The sequence below is a fragment of the Bos indicus genome, chromosome 19 (genome assembly GCF_029378745.1).
Source record: "Bos indicus isolate NIAB-ARS_2022 breed Sahiwal x Tharparkar chromosome 19, NIAB-ARS_B.indTharparkar_mat_pri_1.0, whole genome shotgun sequence".
NCBI classification, from domain to species: domain Eukaryota; kingdom Metazoa; phylum Chordata; class Mammalia; order Artiodactyla; family Bovidae; genus Bos; species Bos indicus.
In genome coordinates this window covers 43,355,906-43,378,874 of record NC_091778.1, presented here as the reverse complement: position 1 = coordinate 43,378,874, position 22,969 = coordinate 43,355,906, and the positions used below count along the sequence as shown (strand labels likewise).

The 22,969-nt window shown below is 50.3% G+C and overlaps 1 protein-coding gene across 1 annotated transcript; it reads right to left on the bottom strand.

Annotated features, from left to right (window-relative positions):
- Positions 1 to 976: 976 nt before the first annotated feature.
- Positions 977 to 22,944, bottom strand: ODAD4 (outer dynein arm docking complex subunit 4). Its single transcript, XM_019982489.2, has 12 exons — positions 22,755 to 22,944; positions 20,679 to 20,810; positions 20,300 to 20,450; positions 19,597 to 19,658; positions 19,138 to 19,303; positions 17,593 to 17,817; positions 17,203 to 17,410; positions 12,613 to 12,699; positions 10,808 to 11,004; positions 6,471 to 6,571; positions 4,801 to 4,885; positions 977 to 1,759 (listed from the first exon to the last, which is right to left on the bottom strand). The coding sequence occupies exons 1-12, from the start codon at positions 22,866 to 22,868 to the stop codon at positions 1,236 to 1,238; spliced, it is 2,052 nt and encodes a 683-aa protein (XP_019838048.1). The 5' UTR covers positions 22,869 to 22,944; the 3' UTR covers positions 977 to 1,235.
- Between the last annotated feature and the right edge of the window lie 25 nt (positions 22,945 to 22,969).

The following is a 22,969-nucleotide window of genomic DNA, read 5'->3' as shown; positions in this document are numbered from 1 at the left end:
ACCTTCCGTGGTGGCTGCAATCGCTGCTGACTGTGACATCCTTGTCTACTGATGTGGCAGGAAATATTCAATTTCTCAGAGTTTTGCAAATTTTTTTTTGTTTTTGCAATATTGCGTTAAAATACTGTTTCTCTTGCTTACTGAGTTTTTTGACCCTATGTTCCTTAAAAGTTGCAGCTGAAATGCCTCACTTGCCTCTCCCTAGTCTGGCAGGCCCAAAGTCAGCCTCTGCCCCAACCAAGCCCAACCCTCCCAGGAACTTTGGAGCTGGAACTAGGATGGCAATGGCCAAGGGGTTAAATGGATAAAGCAGTGACTTCTTAACTCCTCCTCTGGGGCAGCTGCTCAGCCACCCCTCTATGAAACCACTGGAAGCTCAGGTGGGTTTTCGAGAGGTTCCTGTGTACCAGGGATGTGCTAAGCACCAAGCCCCGAGCCAGGTACTCATTATACAGAGGATGAAGCAAGTTTGGGGAGCTTGATTTACTCGACTGTACGCAGGCCCCCAGGGTGGCACAGGTGGGTCCCAAGGCAACTCCTCCTCCCAGCTGCTCCCTGTTCTCTGCCAGACATCTTCCTTCTCCCCCTGAGCTCCAAGAGCCCCACCAGTGCCAGCAGGCACTTCATTCTGTTTTCAAGGCTTCGGGGTTGACAAGTAGGTCTCCCTCGCTGTGTGATGGCTGAGGTTGTCCCATCCTTATTTCTTCCAGAAAGCCTCCCACAGTACCCTGCACACAGTGGTACTCAGCAAGATGAGCCAATGGTCAGCAGCCGGGCAGCCACACCTATGTTCCCAAGCCTTTCTCTTTCCTCCCCACTTTAGGCTTTTTGAGTTCCTTGGAGTTCACCTGTTTCTTCCTCCCCTGAAACACAGGGTCTCGGGGAGAGGACCACATTTCACCTTTGTTGACACTGTGGGTCAGGCCTTGTTTGGGGAGGGGGTCTCCGTGTTTCTCCCCTAGTCAGAATGTCAGAGTTCTGCTCAGCAAGTGGGACCCCCATGCCCACACATTCATTCTCTAAGGCTCTTCTGAGAATGGGGGCGATAAGGAGGCAAAATGACAGACTCGGGGTTTGTAAGAGTGAAAGATACACATTTAAAGGGAAAACAGTAATAGAAAGAGACAGGGTGACCTGTGGGACCCAGTCCACATTAGAGACAAATCTCAGCTTGAATGTCCAGCTTAGTAAGACCTCCATGGTCCCTGTGAACACCAGCCTGCTGATCCTAATGCCTACTCAATGGGTTCATCTTCCTTTTCATCTTTTTCTATTTTTTCAGAATTTTCCGTTATTTCCATTTCTTTTATTTCTCCTGATTCCGTTTTCCCCAGTGCTTCCAACTCTCCTCCGTCAGTTTTTGAAAGTCTCTTCTCTAGTCCTTCGGATTCCCTTGGGCTTGATTCATCTGAAAGGTTTTGATCCAGTTCTGAAGGCCTCCTGTAAATTTCTCTGGTTTCTTCTCTGTTCTGTTCTGTCCTGCCTGCTTCTCCAAACTGTCCTTTGGCAGTGTCTCCTGGACCTCTCTCCTTCGCGCCCAATTCTTTTCTCCATGAAGCTTTTTCTGGGTCTTCTCTCTGCCTCTGTTCTGGTTGCCTAGCTGTGACCCCCAAAGTTTCCTTAGACAAGACACCTTCAAGCTGTTTCTCCGTTTGCTCCTGCACCCACTGCTTCATCACCTTCTCGGGTTCATCTTTTGTTTTCCTTGTTTCCTTCTCCTTTGCTGTCCGTGTTTGACCATCCAACATGGTGGCGTTTTCTGAAAAACAGGAGAAAGGAGAGAAGAGAGGTGAAAATCTGTCCTGAGAGGCCTGAGACTGAGAAAGGGGGAATCACACACGACGTCACATTGAATATAATTGGCAAAGCCAAGATTTGAACCCAGGACAGTCCGCCCCCAGCCCACATTCTTTCTTTTTCCCTATAAGAACTAGCTCAGGTGCTGGGAAAAGACAGAGGCTTCTCCTCTGGCGTCCTCATCCTGCATTTCTCTTTGTCCCTGGGGAGCACACTCATCATTTGTTGGGAGGTTCCCGTTAAAAAAGGGAGCAAATTGTGCTGGAAGTCCAGATGCAGGGCAATGTTACAACCCAAGGGATCCTTGCTCCTTGTTTTTACCAGCTATTAGAGAAAAGTTACCAATCTCCTCTTTTTTTTTTTTTTTTTTAACCAATCTCCTCTTGAGTCTCCTCCACACTCTTCCTGGAAGTTCTGGTTTCTAAGATGCCAACAGGGACTCTGGATTCAGAGCCAGCAAAGGCTGCTGTTGGCTGTGAAGACACATGCAATGCTGCCACCTGCTGTCCAGGAAGGGAAGTGCCCAGCAGCTGCCTATGCCTTTGGGGGCCTTCCTCAAGTTTTCAGGATGCCTTTCCCAGCGTGCTGTCAGCCAAGGAAGGAGAATGCTTGGAGCATCTGCTGCATCCCCTGACATTATTGCTTCTGTGGCTTCTGACAGCGGCTCCAATGGCATGTGGAGACAGAAGCAGATGTCTGAGGGGATCCAGCCACCATGTTCAGGCGCTGGGTAATAAAAGGCCATCATCTGACTGCTCAGGTGCCCAGAAACTCCACACCCAGATTGCCGCTGCGGGCTTCAGCCTTGGTGCCCGGAAGGAGCTCTGTCCTCCCAGAAGCCCTGAGGGAGCCCCAGCCCTAGCTCCCTTCACTTCAGTGTGGCTGGAGGGAGGGCCCACGGGATGGGCTGGGGGTGACAGAAACAGTATATATAGAACCATGGTAAAACCGTGGGTTCCAGAGCCAGGCTGTCCACGACCAGAAACCACTGTGGGACTTTAACCCCTTGGCCCTGTGTCCTCATCTGTAAAATCAAGCATGTCATACTTATTTTGGGCTTCCCAGGTGGCACAGCATTAAAGAATCCACCTGCCAATGCAATGGCACCCCTCTCCAGTACTCTTGCCTGGAAAATACCATGGGCGGAGGAGCCTGGTAGGCTGCAGTCCATGGGGTCGCGAAGAGTCGGACACGACTGAGCGACTTCACTTTCACTTTTCACTTTCATGCATTGGAGAGGGAAATGGCAACCCACTCCAGTGTTCTTGCCTGGAGAATCCCAGGGACGGGGGAGCCTGGTGGGCTGCCGTCTATGGGGTCGCACAGAGTCGGACACGACTGAAGCGACTTAGCAGCAGCAGCAGCAGCCAATGCATGGGATGTGGGTTTGATCTCTGGATCAGGACGATTCCCTGGAGAAGGAAATGGCAACCCACTCCAGTATTCTTGCCTGGAAAATCCCATGGACAGAGGAGCCTGGCGGGCTATAGTCCACGAGGTCACAAAGAGTCAGACACGACTGAGCCACTAAACAACAACACTTATTTCACAGTGCTCCAGGAGGGATCCGATGAGTCAGTATGTATAAAGCTTAAAAGAGCGCCTGGGCAGGCAGGAAGCCCTGAGTGGAGATCAGCTTCTCTTATCACCCCCACCACTCTGGGGCCCGGCCCCCATCCCTGCCGACTCCTTGGGGCCTGGAGTCCCAGCCACTTCCTCTTCCCTCACTCCTTTCATGGGGGCCAGTCAGATAGCTAGTGCCTGGGGTGTGGGGGTGAGGATCAAAGGCCTTTTCACTCCCTGGAACTCTTGGGAGAAAGAACGTGGTAAGGCTAGACCGGCACAGTCCTGTCACCTCCGCACCTCAGCCAGCCCTCGAGCCCCCTGTCCTGACCCTGCCCTGCTCAGTGCTGACCCTGAAGAGCAGCTGCCCACAGTGGGAGTGAGTGTGGCTCCCAGTCCGACTGCTGAGTGACTGGGCCGATCGTTCAGGCTCCAGTGCCTTCCTCCCTAAGCAGTACCTCCGCCTCCCGGCAGTGAGGATCTAGTGAGATCATTCTGGCTGATGTTAACCCAGTGTGGCCAGAAGTAAGAGCCCCCACAGTGTAAGCTACTTTCGTTCTGCTTCCGTGTTTGCTCCTGTTTCCTGCCTGAAATGCCCTCAGCCTTTCACCTCGCACCGTGAAAACGCCTGGGCATCTTCTGGAGCCTGAAGCCGAAGATTCTTCCTCTTGGACGTGTTCCCTATCACCCCAGAGAATTGGGAGCGCCCTGCCCAGGCTCTCACAGCAGAGCGCGGCCCCCTGTCAGGAGACTCAGGTGCCTGGCTTTCCCACTGGGCTATGGGCTCCTCCAGGGCAGGGGCCGAGCTTCTGTTACCCCCAGAATCTCACACTTCCCTGGCAGGTGACAAATGCTTGACAAATATTTGATGAATTGAAGAAATATGGGAGTATTGGACTTCCCTGGTGGTCCAGTGGTTAAGAATCCACCTGCCAATGCAGGGGACAGAGGTTCAACCCCTGGTCTGGGAAGATCTCACGCGCCTCAGAGCAACTAAGCCCAGGCACCCCAACTACTGAGTCCACATACTGCAATTACGGAAGCCCGTGCACTTAGAGCCTGTGCTCCAAAACAAGAGAAGCTACCAGCGAGCACCGCAACTAGAGAGTAGTCCCCGGTGAACTAGAGAAAGCCTGTGTGCAGCAACAAAGACCCACCACAGCGAGAAAGTAAAATAAATAATACAGTAAACGAATACATCTTTTTTAAAAATACAGAAGTATTGAAGAAATGGGGCAGACAGCATGGGATCTGACCCCAGGCTGAGGGGTCCCCCTCCTGCCTCAGGAACAGCTGCTGGCGGCACTGAAATCATGAAAGCATGCTCAGTGGGCAGTGCCAAGCCCAACTGAAGGAGCAGCAGGAAGCGTGGTGAGGACCACTGGAAAGGAGAGCAGAGGCAGGTTTCTGAAGTTGCCGTCTTCCAGCTCCAAAACTCACCTTTCTCCTTCTTTTCTTTGAGTATCTCCCTGTAGTTGGTTTTCTTCAGCTCTTCAATGATGCCCTTGTTGGCATCATCCAAGGCCTGTGGGTGAGAGGAGTATCAGTGAACTCTCTTAACACTGTAGGACCTGTCCTTTCCCCACCCAAGCCCCAACCCTGCCCCCCGTCCCCTTCCTCCTGGCTCCTCTGACTACTCCTGCCTGAGGTTCATGGATCCTATGGACTTGGAACTCCCCACGCTAAGTGGTATGAGAGATACACTGCTGGGGGTGACTCAAACTCATTTCCCTCAGACTCAGGCATGTTTTGAGGGCTTGCATCTGTCTACTGATTCCTAAAGCTTCAGCCAAATTAAAGGAGACAAGGCAAGCCCCTTAGCCTGCAGCCAGGCAGCAAGCCATGGAGGGGACTCAGCAGCACACCGTGGGTGGGGGTGGCGCTGGGGGCTGGCCTGCCTTCAGAGGGGCTTCCACAGCCTCTGCAGGACAGCAAGGGCCTGGGAACTCAGCCTGTGCTGTATCTTGAGGGCAACGCTGCTCTCTCCCAGCCCTCCCTGTGACTTGTCCTGTGTGGAACACCACTAGACACTCAGGGAATGTCTACAGGCCCCAGATCGCCAGGTTTGGATGCTCTTGGGCAGTGTGGTCTGCCCCTTGGTATACTTTCCTGCCTGGAGATGCCAATCAGGGGGTGAGAGGTCAGGGACTAGGTCCCTGGAGGAGCCATTTAGGGCTGTGTGTCTATTTGGCTTGATGGGCACTTCTCTCTGTCTCCGACTTTCAAAACCCTGCCCAGCGTCCAAGGTGACCTCGAAACCTCTGCCTCCATGAGGGGTAAGGCCCAGCTCTGCCTGCCTGCTGGAGTTCTCAGTCTGAGTTCCCTAGTCCCTGCCGCACCAGTCAGGAATGAGGGACTGTGTTTTCAGCTTCCCGAGGGCCGGGGCCACGTCATCACCTTTGGTGCAGTGCTGGAAAGACTCTAGATCTGCACCGTGTGATACCCAGAGGCCTCACGTGGCAACTGATCACTTGAAACGTGGCTGGTGTGACTGAGAAACTGAACTGCAACGTTCGTTTACTTCTAACTCCATTTACTCTAAACACTGCAGGTGGCTAGTGGCCGCCTGACTGAGCAGCGCAAGTCTGGACGGGTGAGTGAGGCCATCACGCTGCTTTCCTGTTACCTTCTGTGGGGGCTGCACTTTTCCAAGCGCAAGTCCTAAAGTCAGTTTAGGGGGTCTCAGCCAGCATTAAAGACAAGGAATGGAAAGAAAAAAGAAAATAGAGTAAGAAATACCAATGTACATAATAAAGGTAAATATGTTTTGTAAAACGTGCTATTTTTCATCTGTTTTTCAAATAAAACTATGTGTATTGAGGGGAATTCCCTGGCAGTCCAGTAGTTGGGATGCTGACTTTTATTGCAGTGGGTGTGGGTTTGATCCCTGGTTGGAGAACTAAGATCCCTTAAGCTGCTGTGCAGTGTGGCCAAAACAACAAAGTTAACAGTACGTGTATTGGTTGGGTTGCTATATAAACTGATGGCAACAACAAACACTGGAAAGCCACTGCCCTACCTAGAAGGTGCTCTGCGCTTGAGGGGAAATAAACATCTGGGGCTGAGGGTCCCAGGGCCTGCTCACCCCACCCCCAGAGAGAGAGGCTCACGTTGATGATGGCCTGCTGCGCCTCATTGTTATGGACCAGCTTCGCTCTCTCCAGGGCCTTCTCAAAGTTGTTCACGGCCGATTCGAAGTCCCTCAGCTTCACTGAAGGGCACAAGGGAGACAGGAGGACGGTGACATATCAGTGTACGTATTCAGGGTACAATATCAGGGTACCGGGGCCCTCAGGAGCAGCAACACCGGGCTGCCCAGAACCACCCCTTCCAGACATTTCCTGGACCACCTCAGCACTAGGGAACAGAACCTGGGCACCGGAGCCTTGGATTTCAGGTGCCAAGAGTCAGTGAGGGAAGGGGTCTGTGCCCACATCATGCGTCTCCAGGGGGACAACTCCATCCTGCCCCATTGTTACCCTAGTGGTCTGGGAGCGAGCGACGAGAATGAAGACAGAACGTGCAATCTGGTGCAATGGGTCGAGGGACCTGCAGCCTCTATTGGACTGAGGTGCAGAGTCCACTCTGAATCCAGATTTTATTCCTAACTACAGACCACAGGACTTTCTCAGATCTTATCTTTCTCAAGACACATGCCATATGAATCACATACTCCTAAATATCGTGGACTACACTGACATAGTCCAGATCTCCTTGTGTTTACCGTGTTTACCCCCATCCATTCCCTTCTGGGCTGGTCTCAGGAACAATTAGCAAGTGTGCAGGCCGTGTTCATGTCTGACGCTGACCTGGCATTTCAAGGTCTATGCTTTTATGATCCCAGTCATAATCCCTTCTGGGTCTGGCCCTGGGGTTTGTAACAAGGCTATAATTCTAAGAAAGACATGAAAAATAATCATCAATATAGTTTCTTAATATATGCTGTTTTTCCCAGTGCTATTTCTGTGAAATTTCTCAAGGCCATGAAATTACATTATTAGGAATTCCCACTATACCCCATTTTTAAATGGTTCCAGGAGAAGACATCTATTTTTTTTTTTTAATGTTTACTCAGATTTGTAAACAACACTGTGGACACCAAACACAATCTGGCAGGATTGGATGTGACTTTTCATGAGCCAGTGGCTGGGACATCACTGCCCACGTTGGAACAATCTGAACCCAGGAAGGAAGCAGCCCCCACCCGCCCCAGGGCACTCACCTGACCACTTAGCACTGAGTCGGGGATGAGGGCTCTGAACTGACTGCCCTTGGAAAAACCTTAATTTCAGGAAGGAAGGAGAAAAGTGCTCCCCTGCCAGGGCTGGGAACCCCACACTTCACTTTCTTTACACACCACTGCTTCCGCTTTCTTTAAAAAATTAATTAACTTGGCTGCACTGGGTTTCAGTTGTGGCATGCGGGATCTAGTTTCCGGACCAGGGATCAAACCCGAGCGCCCTACGCTGGGGGCGCGGAGTCCTAGCCACTGGACCACCAGTGAAGTCCCTCCACTGCTTCCTCTTATAACTAGCACCCCAAGATCTACCCCTCTCCCACAAACTGCTTTAGGATTCCTGGGGAAAGAAGGGCCTTGGATTCATAAGTCAAATTGCAAAAGGCAATTACATTTGAAAAGCGATTCTAACATAGTTTTAAAAGTCTGTGGCGTCAATATACATTCCTTTTTCAAATACACATTTGAAAAGAAGAAAACTCACAGTAATGCCTCAGAGGCCAGCATGAATAAACTGCTATGTCATTCTGACATGGTAGGTCAGAATAGGAGTCATAACACTCAAATGAGTGAAGCATTAAAGACCATTCTATTTGTTTTCAACTGAATCTATAACTTGAAATTATCTCCATTCTGGGGGCCCTTTTCCTCTTCTTTTCCTCACTCTGTGCATCCACAAATCCACACATGTATATCCATATTTTTGTTGGCTTTTCCAGGGACTAATTGTTTCTTACCACTGTTGGAAACACTTACGGGAAGCTGATGGGGAGGAAGGAAGAAATGAGTATTTCTGGAGAGCTTGCTATATGCTGGTTCCTATTCTAAGTGCTTACATGCATAGCCATTACCTCATGTCTTCACACTATGAAGAAGATACATACATACTATACGTGCTAAGACGCGTCAGTCGTGTCTGACTCTTTGTGACCCCATGGACTGTAGCGCTCCCAGGCTCCTCCGTCCATGGGATTCTCTGGGCAACAATACTGGAGTGGGTTGCCATTTCCTTCTCCAGCATGCATACTATCCTTATCCCTACAGAGCCCAAGATCTGCCCGCCTGGCCAGGCTGCCTCTACAAACCAGGGGCTCTTTGGCTGCTGTGTTGGACTGGACTTTTCTACCTTACAGCATGGAAATTGAGGCCGGGAGTGAGTGGCCTGCTTCTCCAGAGGCCCTCAGAGCCTAACAAGACCTCATGAGGGACAGGAATTCCCTGGTTGTCCAGTGGTTAGGGCTTCATGCTTCCACTGCCAGGGAATTCAATATCTGGTCAGGAACTAGGATCCTACAAGCCTTGTTGCGGTGCAGCCAAAACACACACACAAAAAAGTCATCACAGAAACAGAAAAGGTTCTAGGAAAAGGCACAGTAATCACATTTTCCCCAGTTTAAAGCTTTCAAGTGGTTTTTTCCTCTATGTTTTTAGGAAAGAATCCACGGCGTGTAAGGAGGCCTGAGAGGCCCTGTGGATCTGGCCCTTCACCAGCCTCCCTTCTCCAGACTTTCCTGGCCCCTAGAAGCTCGACACTGGTCTCCATCAGTTTCTTAAATCAGCCAAACTCTTGCCCACCTCCCTAAATGCGGTTCCTTTGGCTGAAAAGTTCTGCCTTCAGAACTTGGAACAACTGGTGCTTTTGTGTTCTTAATGATTCTACTTTAAAGTTACTCCTCAGGGATTTCCCTGGTGATCCAGCGGTTAAGAATCCGCCTTGCAATGCATGGGACGAGGGTTCGATCCCTGGCCATCGAACTAAGATCCACATGTCTCAGAACAGCTAAGCCCACGAGCCCACACACCACAAAGGAGTACCCAGCTGTGAAAGATCCGTGTGACACAGTGAAGATCCCATGCGTTGCAACTAAAACCCAGTGCAGCCAAATAAATACTAAAAAATAGTTACTCCTCAGATAGGAGGACAGGAACAGTTATCAATTTTGCTTCCTACTTTGCCCAGCTTTGGTGCCTAGAAGGTGCCAGGAAAGCATTAATGATGTGAGTAAGTGAATGAGTGATGAGACCCGTGATCAGAGTGCCTGTCACGCTTACCGTCTCTGGGGTCAGCCGTGTGCCCAGGGCAGGGCAGGTCCGAAACTGTGAACAGGAGACCCAGCTCCACGGCTTCCTTGTTACTGTGGCCTAGAGCTATTTCTCCTTTTAAACTTGTATTGTGAAATATTTCAAATATACAGAAAAGTCAAAGGAATAGTATCATGAATCCCCATTACTCATCACCTAGATTCAAATATCATATGTCACTTCTACGTGGAATCTAAAAAAATGATACACATGAACTTATTTACAAAACAGAAACACTCAGAACACAAACTTATCAAAGGGGAAAAGGTGGGGAGGGATAAATTAGGAGGTTGGGATTAACATATATATTAATATACTACTATATATAAAATAGATAATAGGGATCTACTGCACAGCACAGGGAATTCCACTCAATACTCTGTAATAACCTACATGGGGAAAGAATCTTAAAAAGAATAGATATATGTATATGCATAACTGAATCACTTGGCTGCTCACATAAAGCTCACACAACATTGTAAATCAACTATATTCCAATATAAAAGTTTAAAAAAATTGCCAAAACCTTGCCAATCCTGTTCCATCTGTTCCTCCTCACCCCATTCCTTGCTGTTTTATTAACAAGCCCATTAACTTTATTGAGATATGATTCACTCAGTATAAAATGCACCCCTTTGTAAGTATACAATTCAATGATTTCTAGAAAATTTATAGACTTGTGCAATGAACACCACAACTCAGCTTCAGAACTTTTCCAGCCCCCTAAAAAGTGCCCTCTCGAGACCTGGGGCAATCTGCAGCACCCCTCAGAGTTTCCGTTTCCCAGCCTATAAAAGGAGGACAATACCCCCAGCACTGGCTTGCAGAGTGATTAAAGCGAGAATGCATGTATAAAGGCTACTGAGCCAAGAGGAGTGGAGCTGTTTTGATGAGGACATGACACTATGCTGGTCTGCATGCAGCTCAGCTGAGTTCCTCAAGGGCAGGGCAGTTCTCAGGGTCTCCCAAGCCCTAACTGAGTGTAGCTTAAGGTAGGCATTATACACACTGGTCAAAACGCGGGAGTTTATCCCTACTCTCAGAATCAGAATTTGTCTGACCCATCACGATGGAAAGTTCAGCACGGGCATAACAGCAGGGCCTGAGGGCTGAGAGGGGCATCTGTACCTTGTGCCTGTGCCACCAGGACACTGGCATTCAGCTGCCATTCCATGTCCCCTTCTTCCTCGGCACACTGTTGGGACTTCTCACCATAGCTCTGGGCCTCCCAGGCCTGGTCTAGCTCCAGGTAGCAGCGGCCAATCTCATGGAATAGCCAGGTCTTCTCCAGTGTGGTTTTGGCCAGAGGGATCTTCTCCTCCCACCTGGGGACACCAAGAACTGGGATTAGCTTCCTCCACTCAGGCCCTGCACTCGGACTTAGGAGGCTGGGTTTCCTACTGGTGGCAGAAGAAAAACTGCCAGCTCCAACTACCAGCTCTTCTAGGTGCAGGAGTGGAGCTAACAAGCACTATCAGATTTTTTAAACTACCAGGGTTATTTTGGTGCATCTATAGAATTGGCTTTGATACCACAGCTGAAAATAATGCTTGTAAAATAGCACTTGAAATAACTCCATAACCTTTGAAAGTCAAAGTGAACTTGCTCAGTCGTGTCCAACTCTTTGCAAACCCAGGGACTGTAGCCTACCAGGTTCCTCCATCCATGGAATTTTCCAGGCAAGAATACTGGAGTGGGTTGCCATTTCCTTCTCCAGGGGATCTTCCTGATCCAGGGATCGAACCCAGTTCTCCCTCATTGCAGGCAGACACTTTACCATATGAGCCATCGGGGAAGCCCACACATAACCTTTAAGAATATGATTAAGCACATTTAAAAGAAAATCAACACAATAAAAAAGATTGGGGTGAAAAAACAAAATATCAATAAAAGTCAGAGGAAAATCCGAATGAGCACTTGTCTTTGGGTGGTGGGACTGAGGACTTCCTCATCTAATTTTCTATATTTTCCAAATGAATATTTTAAGGTTAAGCACATCTGACTCTTTGCGACCCCAAGGACTACACAGTCCATGGAATTTTCTAGGCCAGAATACTGGAGTGGATAGCCTTTCCAACCTCCATGGGATCTTTCCAACCCAGGGATCGAACCCAGGTCTCCCACATTGCCGGCAGATTCTTTACCAGCTCAGCCACCAGGGAAGCCCCACATTAAGCACATATTTACTATAAAACATTGTATTATGAAAAGACATGAATGGGTAGGTGAATGCTCACATGCCTCTGCCTTTGGCACACAGGCACCAGGGGCCACTGGGGAAACCAAATGACCTGGAGCACCAGGCTCTGGTCAACAAGTCTGTTCTAGTCAAGCAACGAATACCCGAAGGACAATTTCTCTCTGCAGTCAAGCCTGCCCCTAAGTCTCCCAAGGGCTGAATCACCCCACTGGAGCACGTCACCAGCCCCAGGGTTGGACATCAAAAGTCCATCAGTTAAGGTCTCTAGGGAGCTCAGGCTCCACTCCCAGTGACCCCATGTGACTGCAGAGAATCACAGAATAACCTCCACAGAACTCCCAGAAGTCAATGGTCCACCCAGTCATGAACTTGGCCAGAGGTGAGGGTTGCCTGGAGAACTTGTTAAAATCAGATTCCTGAGCTCCAACCCAGACCTGTAGAATGAGAACGTCGAAGGGAGAGGCTCGATAATGCACACGCCTAAAAACAAGTGTCCCGACACTTGTCAACAGGAAATTAGGAGAAAATGCTGATTCTATTCTACTAATTATTATAGCTGATGAGCCCCAGAGTTTACAAAGTGGCTTTCTCCTGGTCGCCTAGCACAGCCTGGAGCCAAATTCAGGTCTTCCGATGCCTCTTTGCCTCAAATCCTGCCCCAGGCCGGGAGTCCAGGGGGAGGTTGGGATGTCCTGGCCATTGAGTAGGGAGGGGGTGGTCCTGGGTCACTCACGTGTCAATGGCTTGTTGGAATTTCCCGACTCTGGCAAAAACCCTGCCAATGTTGTCCAAGGCTCTGGACTTAGCATCAGGAAGATCGCTGTAGGGAAGAAGCAAGACAAGGCCATTCTAGGCGCTATGGAAACTAGAAAGAAGGTAAAGACGGGCCAGTTGGAGGCACAATGCCCAGGCTGGCAAGGCTGAGGTACCTTGGCCCTCTCGTGGGAATGGACATTATCAGAATCTCTCTGGAGGGCAAACAAGCAACAGCCTACAAAGACACCCCTTTGGTCCTGCAACTCCCCTTCTAGAAATTTACCTCCAGAATAATAATGTGACAAGAACACTCATTAAAGTATTGCTTATAATAATAAACAGTGGAAATAATCTAAATGCAATCAGTGCAATTTTTGTGTACAAAAAAAAGTCCTTGATACATTTAAGTTAAAAAATCAGATTATGAAGAAAAAGTCAGAATATAGGAGCTCGCACAATATCCGATGGCCTATTCATATGAAAAATGAACGTTCGGGAGACTTCCCAAGTGGTCCAGTGGTTAAGAATCTGTCAATCCAAGGGACACAAGTTCGATCCCTGGTCCAGGAAGATGCCACCAGCCGTGGGGCAATGAATCCCGAGTTCTAGAACCTGTGAGCCGCAACTACTGAAGCCTGCCTGCCCGAAGACCTGTGGTTTGCACCAGGAGAAGCCACTGCAAGGAGAAGCCTGCGCATCACAACTGGAGAATAGCTCCCACTCGCCACAACCAGAGAAAGCCTGCGTGCAGCAATAAAGACCCAACGCAGCCAAAAATAAAATTTTAAAAAATATCTCCTTCCCAACAAGTAAACCAAGAAACCCAACCTGAGCCCCCTCCCACAGCATCCCCCTCATTCCCTCCTTCCCTGGCCAGCTCCCCCTCTTCCCATTGTCCCCCAGCCCCTCAGCCCCTGACCCCCAGCGGCAGGAAGCTCTGCTCCAATTCCCTCTCCTCACAGGGCTGGGCTGCCTTCTCACATGCAATCTGACCAAGCCCTCCCTCTACCCACAGACATACCCATGTGTGTCTACGGTCTCACTGGAGCTCTGTGTGTGCTGGCAAAGGGGAGCAGCCTCAGGGATGCAATTACACACGTTATTGCAGGCGCCGAAACACCTTTCTCTGAAGCCATTCAAAGAATGAGATGTTCCTTTCCAAGATACAGGCTTTTTTTAAAAACGACCCACAGAAATGGGTCATTTCTGTTTTAAAAAATCCTATGCGGAAACTTCCCTGGTGGTCCAGTGGCTAAGACTCCATGCTCCCAGTGTGGAGTCGGGGGAGGCACCCTCGGTGTGATCCCTGGTCGGGGAACTAGATCCCACATTCCGCCACTAAGAGTTTGTATGCTCCAGCTAATGGTCCCGCATGCTGTGACCAAGACCCGGCACAGCCACATAAAGGAATATATACTTTTTTAATGCTATGTATGTGTACGTGTACATAAATACGCAAGTAAATATGTTGCAAAGGGGCCAGGACATTATCTCAATGTGGCCCCCAGATTGGGGAGAGGGGAGACATTTGAGTTCTGCTCTCAGTACCCCACGCCCTGGGTCAAGTACAACGCCTCTGGGACTGGTGTGATTACAGACTCCTATTGGCCCTCCCTACCTCAGCATGGCCTCCCCTCATCCCACTCCCCACAGGTCCTGGCCACCCCAACACTACCTGGAGCGCCCCAAACCCCCCACCCCTGCCCTGTCCCTTTGGGGGCCACCCCCTGGTCCTATCTCCCCCTTCTCTCAGAGGCTCCCTCATCTCCCTTCTCTGGGGCTCCTGGGCCATGCTTGCAGCTCTGATGTTGGCTCCCCCTTCCAGAGTGGCTGCTCTGTTGTGGTGTGAATAAATATGTTGATTTATTCGTAACAGTACTAAGATAACTAAGTAATGTGTACTAAGATGTGCAGGATGGGGAAAGCTTGCAATCAAATCATCCATACAGTAATCAGGGAAAGAAATGAGGGCTGACTAAGGTCACTGGAGAAGCTACTCAGACTAGTCAGATTTGAGCCACGGCTGGAAGGGTGGTGGTCTTTGGAGGAGGGGGTGGGGTTGATCTGATTGAGGAAGCATGTGGTGCATACACATGAGACTCAGCGGTGAGACTGGAGGCCCGTGTACAGAGACTGAAAAGGAACCAAAATTGCTGAAGGAACACCTCTGCTTATGTAATCAGCCACTAAGCACATATTCACTGCATGTCCATTATGGGGCAGGTGCTGGGGAGAGAAAGGGAATAGAGAAGTCTAAGGTCTATCAGGCAGATGAAACGTGTGGCATGTGGAGGGTGAGTGTGGACGAGGGCTGCTAGGTCACTCTGGGCGCATGGAGGGCTTTCCCTGGGGGGAAATACTTCTTTACAATCTGAAGGATGGGGAGGAGGGAGCTGATGAAGAAAGCACTGGCAAAAAAGTAGGAGCAGAGCCATGTGCTGTTGCCAGGGTTCAGAATGTCCAAGGGCCTGGAGACAGCCGAGTCAACAGAGATCAGCAGAAGTCAGGTCAGCAAGGGCGGGGTGGGCACTGGGACCGCACCTCACTGCTGGACTTGTTTTGCATTGAAGGGCCAGCTGGGTGGCAGGAAACCCAGGTCAGAGGAAATAGGCAAGAAATGAGGAAAATGTGGATGGAGCTGTGGGAGGGGAACAGAAGAGAAGATTCTCTCAATAGGAGGAGGAGGCATGGACAGGACATGGCAGGCTGGCGTGGGTAGTGAAGGAAGGGAGGTGTCTGGGAAGCCACCTGGGCTCCTTCCTGGGGACAATGCGGCCACCAGTGCCATTCTCCCGGAAAGGGAGCCCTGGAGCAAAAGGTCTTGAAGGAAGATGATGGATTCCACTTTGGATATGTCAAACTGGGGGCTCCCATGGGACATCAAGTGGAAATGCCTCAGACTCTGCTGGATATGTAGGTCTGAGAGCTCAGAGGGGAGGGCTGGCAAGATGTGAAGATTTATGTCTTTAAGGCATGGGAAAAAATTGGATCCAAAATACTGTCTGGAAAGAAAGAAAGTGAAGTTGCTCAGTTGTGTCCGACTCTTTGCGACCGCATGAACTGCAGCCTACCAGGGTCCTCTGTCCATGGGATTTTCCAGGCAAGAATACTGGAGTGGGTTGCCATTTCCTTCTCCAACCCAGGGATCAAACTCCAGGTCTCCCGCATTGCAGTCAGACGCTTTACTATCTGAGCCATCAGAGAAGCCCTAAATACTGTCTATACTTATTTAATCCTCAAATTCCCCATGAGGCAGTATTATCATGCCTTCATTAGAGATGAGGAAACTGAGAGAGTGAGCAACTTAAAACCACACTGCTTCTAAGTGCCCCAGACAGGAATTAAAGCCAGGTCTATCTCCAAAGTTAGCTGTTGTTTGAGAACCAGGAATGCCCAACACATGAGATTCTGGCTCTGCAAGGTGGGAGGCCAGTAAGAAATGAACTGGAAATGGACAAACAGCTTATAGGGTTCTGGTGATTGAGTAGAGGACAGGAGGTGGGTGTGTTCAGGAAATTCAGTTTGACCCAAAGAGTGGCCTGACATTGGAGGGTTGTACAGAAGTGGATTCAGAGAGGGCCCTGAGTGCCCAGGAAAGGCCCATTTGATTTGAACCTGCGGGCAGTGAGAGGCCAAGGCCTGTTTGTCAGCAGGAAAACAGTTGACAGGTAAGAAGTAGTGAGTCTCTGGAGGTGACTTGTGAGAGCCCCTGGAGATAGGGAGAGGCAAGGGCTGACCTGAGTGGACATGGGAGGATGGGAGACTGAGGGGGCTCAGAACTGTGGGGCGAGTAAAACTGGGCAAGACAAAGTCATGAACGACTCCAGAGGTTAGAACCAGGGTGCCCAGAAAGTGATGGTACCTCTGGGGGGAGCCATCAAGTCTTGGGAAGAGTTGGTTCCTATGAGAGCTGATGTTACAATAGTCATCACGGATACACAGTGCTGTTCTGAGATCTTTATGTGAATTTCCGAATGTCATTCTCCTTCCTACCCTACTGGGTAGGGCTACCATTGTGCCCCTTTGACAGAGGCTGAGAGAGGTTAGTTAAGTGCCCTGCCTAAGGCCCCGCAGCTGGGAGGTACAGCTCAGAAGTCTAAGCTCTTGGGACTTTCCTGCTGGTCCAGTGGCTAAGATTTCACACTCCAATGCAGAGGGCCCAGGTTCGAACCCTGGTCAGGGAACTAGATCCCACATGCTGCAATTAAAAGATCCTGCATGCCACTGTGGAGACTGAAGATCCTGTAGGCTGCAACTAAGACCTGGTGCAGCCAAACAAATAAATAAAATGATAAGTATTTTTTTAAAAATAAAAATATCCCTAAGAGCCAAACCACAGGGAGTTTTTTTGAGTTTGGGGCCTCTACCCTCCCTCTTTGTGGCAAAAAAGCTGACAGTCTATATGTGCCCTTATCCTGGGGAGGCGGCTCCTCACTCCAGGGTATCCACCTCAGGCACACAGGGCAGAAAGCGGGGATTCAGCCCCCAGCCCCAGCAGCCCCAGCGAAAGGTCAGTATGTAGCTGGGCCTTGGCCGCTTGGCCTTCCGAGCCCGTGCAGGCACTCACTACTCCTTGGCGATCTCCAGGTCCTTCCTGTGGCTCTGCAGGGCCGCCACCATCTGCCCCAGCTCGATCTGGGCATTCCCTATGCAGCTGTACAGGTTTCCCACCAGTTCATCCTTGTTGGGCACCTCCTCTTTGTTCCATTCCAGCACCTTCTTCAGCACTTTTTCAGCTTTCTGAAGGCTGCCTTCAGCACTGCCGCTAGTCAGCACTGGGAAAGGAAAGAGGTGTTGCGGAGCAGGGAGCAGCCTCCCCCTGGCCGACAGAAGAGCCCGCATTCCAACCCCGCCTCTAGATTCCATCCACCGGCCAAGCGAAGCCAGGGGGCTCCAGCTGCCATGTGGCTCTGTCCCCAACTGGCCACGGGCCAGCCCTTCTGAGAATACCACCCACACATGTCAATGTCTTCCAGACTCTTGAGGATGTAGCGGGCTGTCTGCGAGGGACGGCGTTTGCGGTCCCGCAGCCACTTCTCTTGCATCAACTTCCGGTCCCGCTCCCTGGCGTAGATGGGCTTCTGCTGCCGCCAGAAATCACTGCGCGTGTCCAGGTAGTTGATGCCCGTCATGATGAGGTCCTCCACGGTCAGGCCATGCTTGATGGTGCCTTTGATCAGATCTGTGGGGAAGGGGGTGGGGCGGAGCCAACTAGAACAGGAATCGAGGGGAGTCACCTCCTCTCAACTAAAGGTCTCCCTGGGGGGACCTCTACCTGGAACTGTGGGACAGTAACGAAATCAAGAGCACCTAGGTGGGAGAGGGGGGTCTATCTGGGACCAGATGAAGCCAGAGCCCCCTCTTTGTGGCACTCCTATGGTACAGAGGTTAGGGCATAGACCCCTCATGGCAAGACATGAGGAGCTAGCAGAAGCGGCAGCTGGTGGATTGCTTTCTGAGAGGCTTCTAGTCCTCGGGGCTCCTTTATTTCAAGCTGTGTCCTCAGAGTAGTCAGAGGAGAAATGCATAACCTGGCCCTGGCTGCCAGTGCCCAGTGAGTCCCTGGGTGCCAAGTGGGCCAGGGAAAACTGGGAGCCAGAGGGGCATGTCCGAGCTCTCTTCGATCACCTGAGCAGAGGTCAGAAACGGGAGTAAAGCTGCAAGGCCTCTTGGGTAACATGTGGGCCACCTCTTCCCTCCCTGGAAGCTCCTCTGTAGAGAGGGAAGCGTCCAGGCCTGTTACAGAGGAGGCGGGCCAGCCGTGAAGTTGCCCCTGAGATGCAACCCGCGGGGAATCCTATAGAGGACCTTGGGAAGTCAGTTCTGGAGAAAAGCCCTTGGATTTGAGAGTGATCCCTGTGCAGGCTCAACAGCTAATGGCAACACTCACACCACCAGTGTTCATACGAGACATTCACTTCAAGGTGCCTTCCTATTTCTTGTTCCTGCCAGTGTGGTGCGGCGGGAAGAGTGTGGAACTGGAGCTTAGGAGGCCTGGGCGCTGCTGTCAACTCCACCACTAACTTGCTTGTCACCTTGGACAAGTTACTCCCCATTCAGGGTCTCTCTTTCCTTACTGATAACAGATGAGATTTTAGGACATTCTAATTCCACAGTCCTGGGAGTCCCTTGTGAGCACCTCTGAGCTGGATTCCTTTGCCCTTGGTACACACTAAAGGCTCAGGGGGGTGCCCCTTCAGGGACCAAGGTGGTAAAGAAACCCAGATCTCTAGCGTTCCCACCCAGGGTACCAGAGTACTTAAGACCACTGGTTCTGAAACTGGACTTCTTGGCTTCCAATCTGAGAACCGCATCACTGAGTTATGTAACCTCCCCATGACTCAGTATCCTCATCTGTAAAGTGAGAACAGTAGTGGAACATGTCCAGAGGAACATGTCAGCAAATATCATTTTATAGGCTTTGTCTCTGGTTCATGTGTTAAGCATCCACCCCAGGTTTTCTTTGCCCTGAGTTCCCTGCTGCAAACAAAGTGTCCGACACCTTCGTCCAACAGGAGCTTCTCCAGGTACTCCTTGTCCACGTAGAGTTCACCCAGGAGCTGGCGGACAATCTTCTCGCTCTTGAGCGAGCCCTTCCGCTTGCTCTCTCTTTTGGGGTGGTGTATGAGCTGTCTCACGGGATGAGGCTTCTGCTGGGCTCTCATACTCTGGGAAGATGGAGCAGTACCCCCACAGAGTCTCAGAAAGGAGCCCAAAGCACCAGCCAAGGCCCCCCGAACCTGTGATCCCAGACCCCTCCCTCCAGGACCTCTGTGTGCTGAGAACCATGGAGGATGTCTGGTATGGGAACAGCTCGTGGGAGCTGGGGCAGAACCCCTGACCGCCTGTGCTGGGCAGGAGCTCCTCACTTGCAGGCACTGAGAGCCACTGAACCATGTGCTCCTCAGGCACGTGGGGCCTCTGCTCTCTGAGGGAGGTGGAGTCAGAGCCAGGCGCTTACCTCAGCCTGCTTGCTTAAGAAGGACAGATCCCCTTTGTTCTCCAGTTTAATAGAAGAGGGACCTGCAAAGACAGAAGCTGGGGCTCAGGTCAGCCTTAGGCACAACCTATTACACATTTTATGTGGAAATAGTTGGTCTTTGGTGGGAGGGTGGAACCTGGCTCAACTCTCTCTGAGCAGCCAAGCCACCCCCACTCACCCAAGGCCACATTTCCAAACAAAGACAGGCCCTGGGTACCAGGGCCCCTTTCCATTTACACACTCTGCCACCCACAGTGGCAAGCCCCCCGCCCCCCACCACCACCTGCACACAAAGAACTGATGGGAGAGCCAGCCCCTGGTGCATGCGTGGTAAGGGAGGAAGGCAGGGGCCAGGGAAGGCCCTGCTCAGAACCTCATTCTGTACTATGACACCAGGCCAAAAAGAGGCTTACTCTTCTGGCTTGGGGTGAGTGAAACGGTGCTATTCATCTGGTTTTGAAGAGAACAGATGCTGCAGTGCTCAGGACAGTGGACTGGAGGCTAGTCCTCCCAGTGGACAGTTTCTAATCCTCAAGAAAATCAAGAGCAGCCAAATCGAAGCTGGGGGCTCCCTGTAGTCCTCCCAGTAGTGGGTGCTCACCCAGTGTACCTGAGGCCTCCCTCCAAAACTAAGGATTCCAAGAACCTCCCAAATAAGTGCATAGGCCCCATGGTCACTCACTTCCCACCGAGTTGTTGATGGCTTCCTGGGCTTTCTGAATTCCAACTTTGAATTCCCGATCAGGCCTCAGCTTGTAGCCCCGATGGTAGAATACCAAGGCAAATTCGAAGTCACCCATGGTGTACAGGGTCTCGGCCTTTTGTAAAATCCCCTGAAATGAGAGGAAGTCAAATCAAGGGGAACAGACTCAGGTGTGGTGGAACGTAAAGACCCCTGGGTTGAGAGCAAATGTTGGGATACAGGGGCAGAGGCAAGTGATCTATGAAGGAAAACAACAGTAAACTCCAGGCAGTCTGGCTGGCTCTTTAACCATCAGAGGCTGCAGGGAGTGGCAGTGAGAAAAGCGAGAAGTAGTCCCCCCACCCAAATAGCCAGTCACCTTGCAGAAAGTTGGGTCACCCTGGAGTGAAGCCTCAGCATCTTCCAGGGATTTTTCCAGCTCGCCCATCTTGAGGAAGCACTTGGAGCGGGCAACCAAGCAGTTCTTATCTCCGCTCTGAAGGTGAAGAGCCTGAAGAAGGAATCACTCAGATTAACAGGCAGCTGGCAGGGTGAGGTAAGAAGCTGGACTGGACACAGCAGCCCAAACCCTTCTGCCAGAGTTTCAGGGGGACTCCACAGGCCAGCAAACAGGTCTTCTTTGGATCCCTTTAGACTAAAACCAGCACCACACTGATCTCTGCTTAGTCAACAAGGTTATCTGCGGGTAGTTATCATGGACAAGGTCAAATCACAAGCTATTATGGAAACCACTGGTTGAGATGTGAGAATATACTATACTACCCAGTGGATATACTGAACTTCCCCAGTGTCTGGGATTCCTCCAGTTCACTTAGAATCCTAGGGTGTTAGTGCTTAACAAATTCAGCCGTGAACCTGAAATGGTTGTACAACACATTCAAAATACTACTTGAAGGGGACTTCTCTGTGGTCCAAGGGGTAAGAATCAGCTTTGCAATATAGGGGTTGTGGGTTCAATCTCTGCTTGGGGAACTAAGATCCAACATGCCACACGGCAGCTAAGCCCATGCGGCACAACTACTGAGCCCAGGTGATGCAACTAGAGAATCCGTGTGCCACAATGGAAGATCCCATGACACAACAAGGGACAACATAATGAAGATCCCATGGGTTGCAACCAAGACCCCACGCAGCCAAATAAATAAATATTTTAAAAACAATACTATTTGAAGACCAAGCATTCTGAAGGCTAACAAAATAGATTTTGGGATGATCTGCAACTTGTGTTACCCATTGTACATGCCCTCTCTTTTTATATAGCTTGTTGAGAATGAATCATTGTTTCAGGGGATTAAGATGAAAATGCCAGGCAAAAGGAAACTGTGATTTTGGACCCAAAGTGGGAATGGAAAGCTTCTCCTTGTCCCTATGTCCTTCCTTCTCCTGTCTGAAATCATTACATAGTCTGCAGTGTGATGTCCTTCCTGAGGCATCAGACTGTACCCACCTCCATCTAAGACCTTCCTACTTTTCCAGAAAGAGCCTTTCTTTCCTAGAAAAGACCACTTCTCACCCAAAGCTATAAGCCCTTGTGGTGTTTTTTTCTACCTGAGCTTCTCCAAGATGAAACAGTTTCCAGAAAAAGGAGAATGGATGGGGCTCCTGAACTTAATTGCTGGTCCATCTGATCCATTATGTCTGGTTTTAGGATGCGGTTGGTGAGCCAAAGGGACTAAAGACTCTAGGCAGCAACTGAGAAGTTTGATTTTAGAAGGAGTCTTGGGACACTTAGAGAGCTATGCTACCACCCCATTATTTGTAACAAGTGGGCTATTTGTTGTAAAATAAACAGTCATAATAAAACATCCAATAGCTTATTTGCAAGACAGTACAGTAGTGTATGATGGTAAGGTTAGCACCTCAGCACTGAAGTCTGAATCCCTCCTCTGCCACCTGCTAGTTCAGTGATCTTAGGCATGTTACTCAACTTCTATAAAAGCTTTCTTATCTTCAAAATGGCATAATAACTGCACCTCCCCCTAAGCTTGCCACTTAGCAGTATGTCTGGTATCCTAAAACAGCGCTCAACTGTTATCCACCTTAGGGTGGGTTGGAACAATTTATACCACAGTAAAGTTTTATGATGTTATTTACTGACTGACCACCTTCAATAAGCAGCTGTGTGCTAGAGACTTCCCTTCTGCAAGCAGCCCCCCAGCCAACCTCCTGGCCAGTTATGGGAAACTGAGGAAAGAGGACAATCAGGACACATTTGAGCAAACATGTAGGAGACGGGGTCACTGTTAGCGCAGAGGTTGGTTATTAACAACCAGGGAGAATACAAATGGGAAATGGTAGAAAATGGCTAAACAGGGGTTTATCTTTGACAGCGGTGCATCAATCAGTAACAATGGAATAGTGGAAACAATAGGGTGGTCCAGGCATCATCAAGACCTCAGTGATGGGTAGCTGAAAGTTTCAGAGCACGACTCACATTGCTGAAGCTATGGGCGGCTTTAGCGAATTCCCCGCATAGATACAGCCGCTCGCCCTCCGCCATGTAAGATGGAAAGGTGCTTCGCAAGACTTCATTTTCTGGATCCGCCATGGTGACGGAATTCGGAGACGCTGAAGCGGAGAAAGGAAGGACAAGAAGCCTGAGAACCTCAGTCTGGTTTGTGGAAGCTCCGTCTCTTAGCAACTGGGAGA

Coding starts and splice junctions, on each gene's coding strand:
- ODAD4 (XM_019982489.2), bottom strand. CDS start 22,868: ATGGCGGATCCAGAAAATGAAGTCTTGCGAAGCACCTTTCCATCTTAC. Junction 17,818..19,137: donor GAAGCTCCTGTTGGACGAAG/GTGTCGGACACT, acceptor CCTTCCCCACAG/ATCTGATCAAAGGCACCATC. Junction 17,411..17,592: donor TCTGGAAGACATTGACATGT/GTGGGTGGTATT, acceptor TTCCTTTCCCAG/TGCTGACTAGCGGCAGTGCT.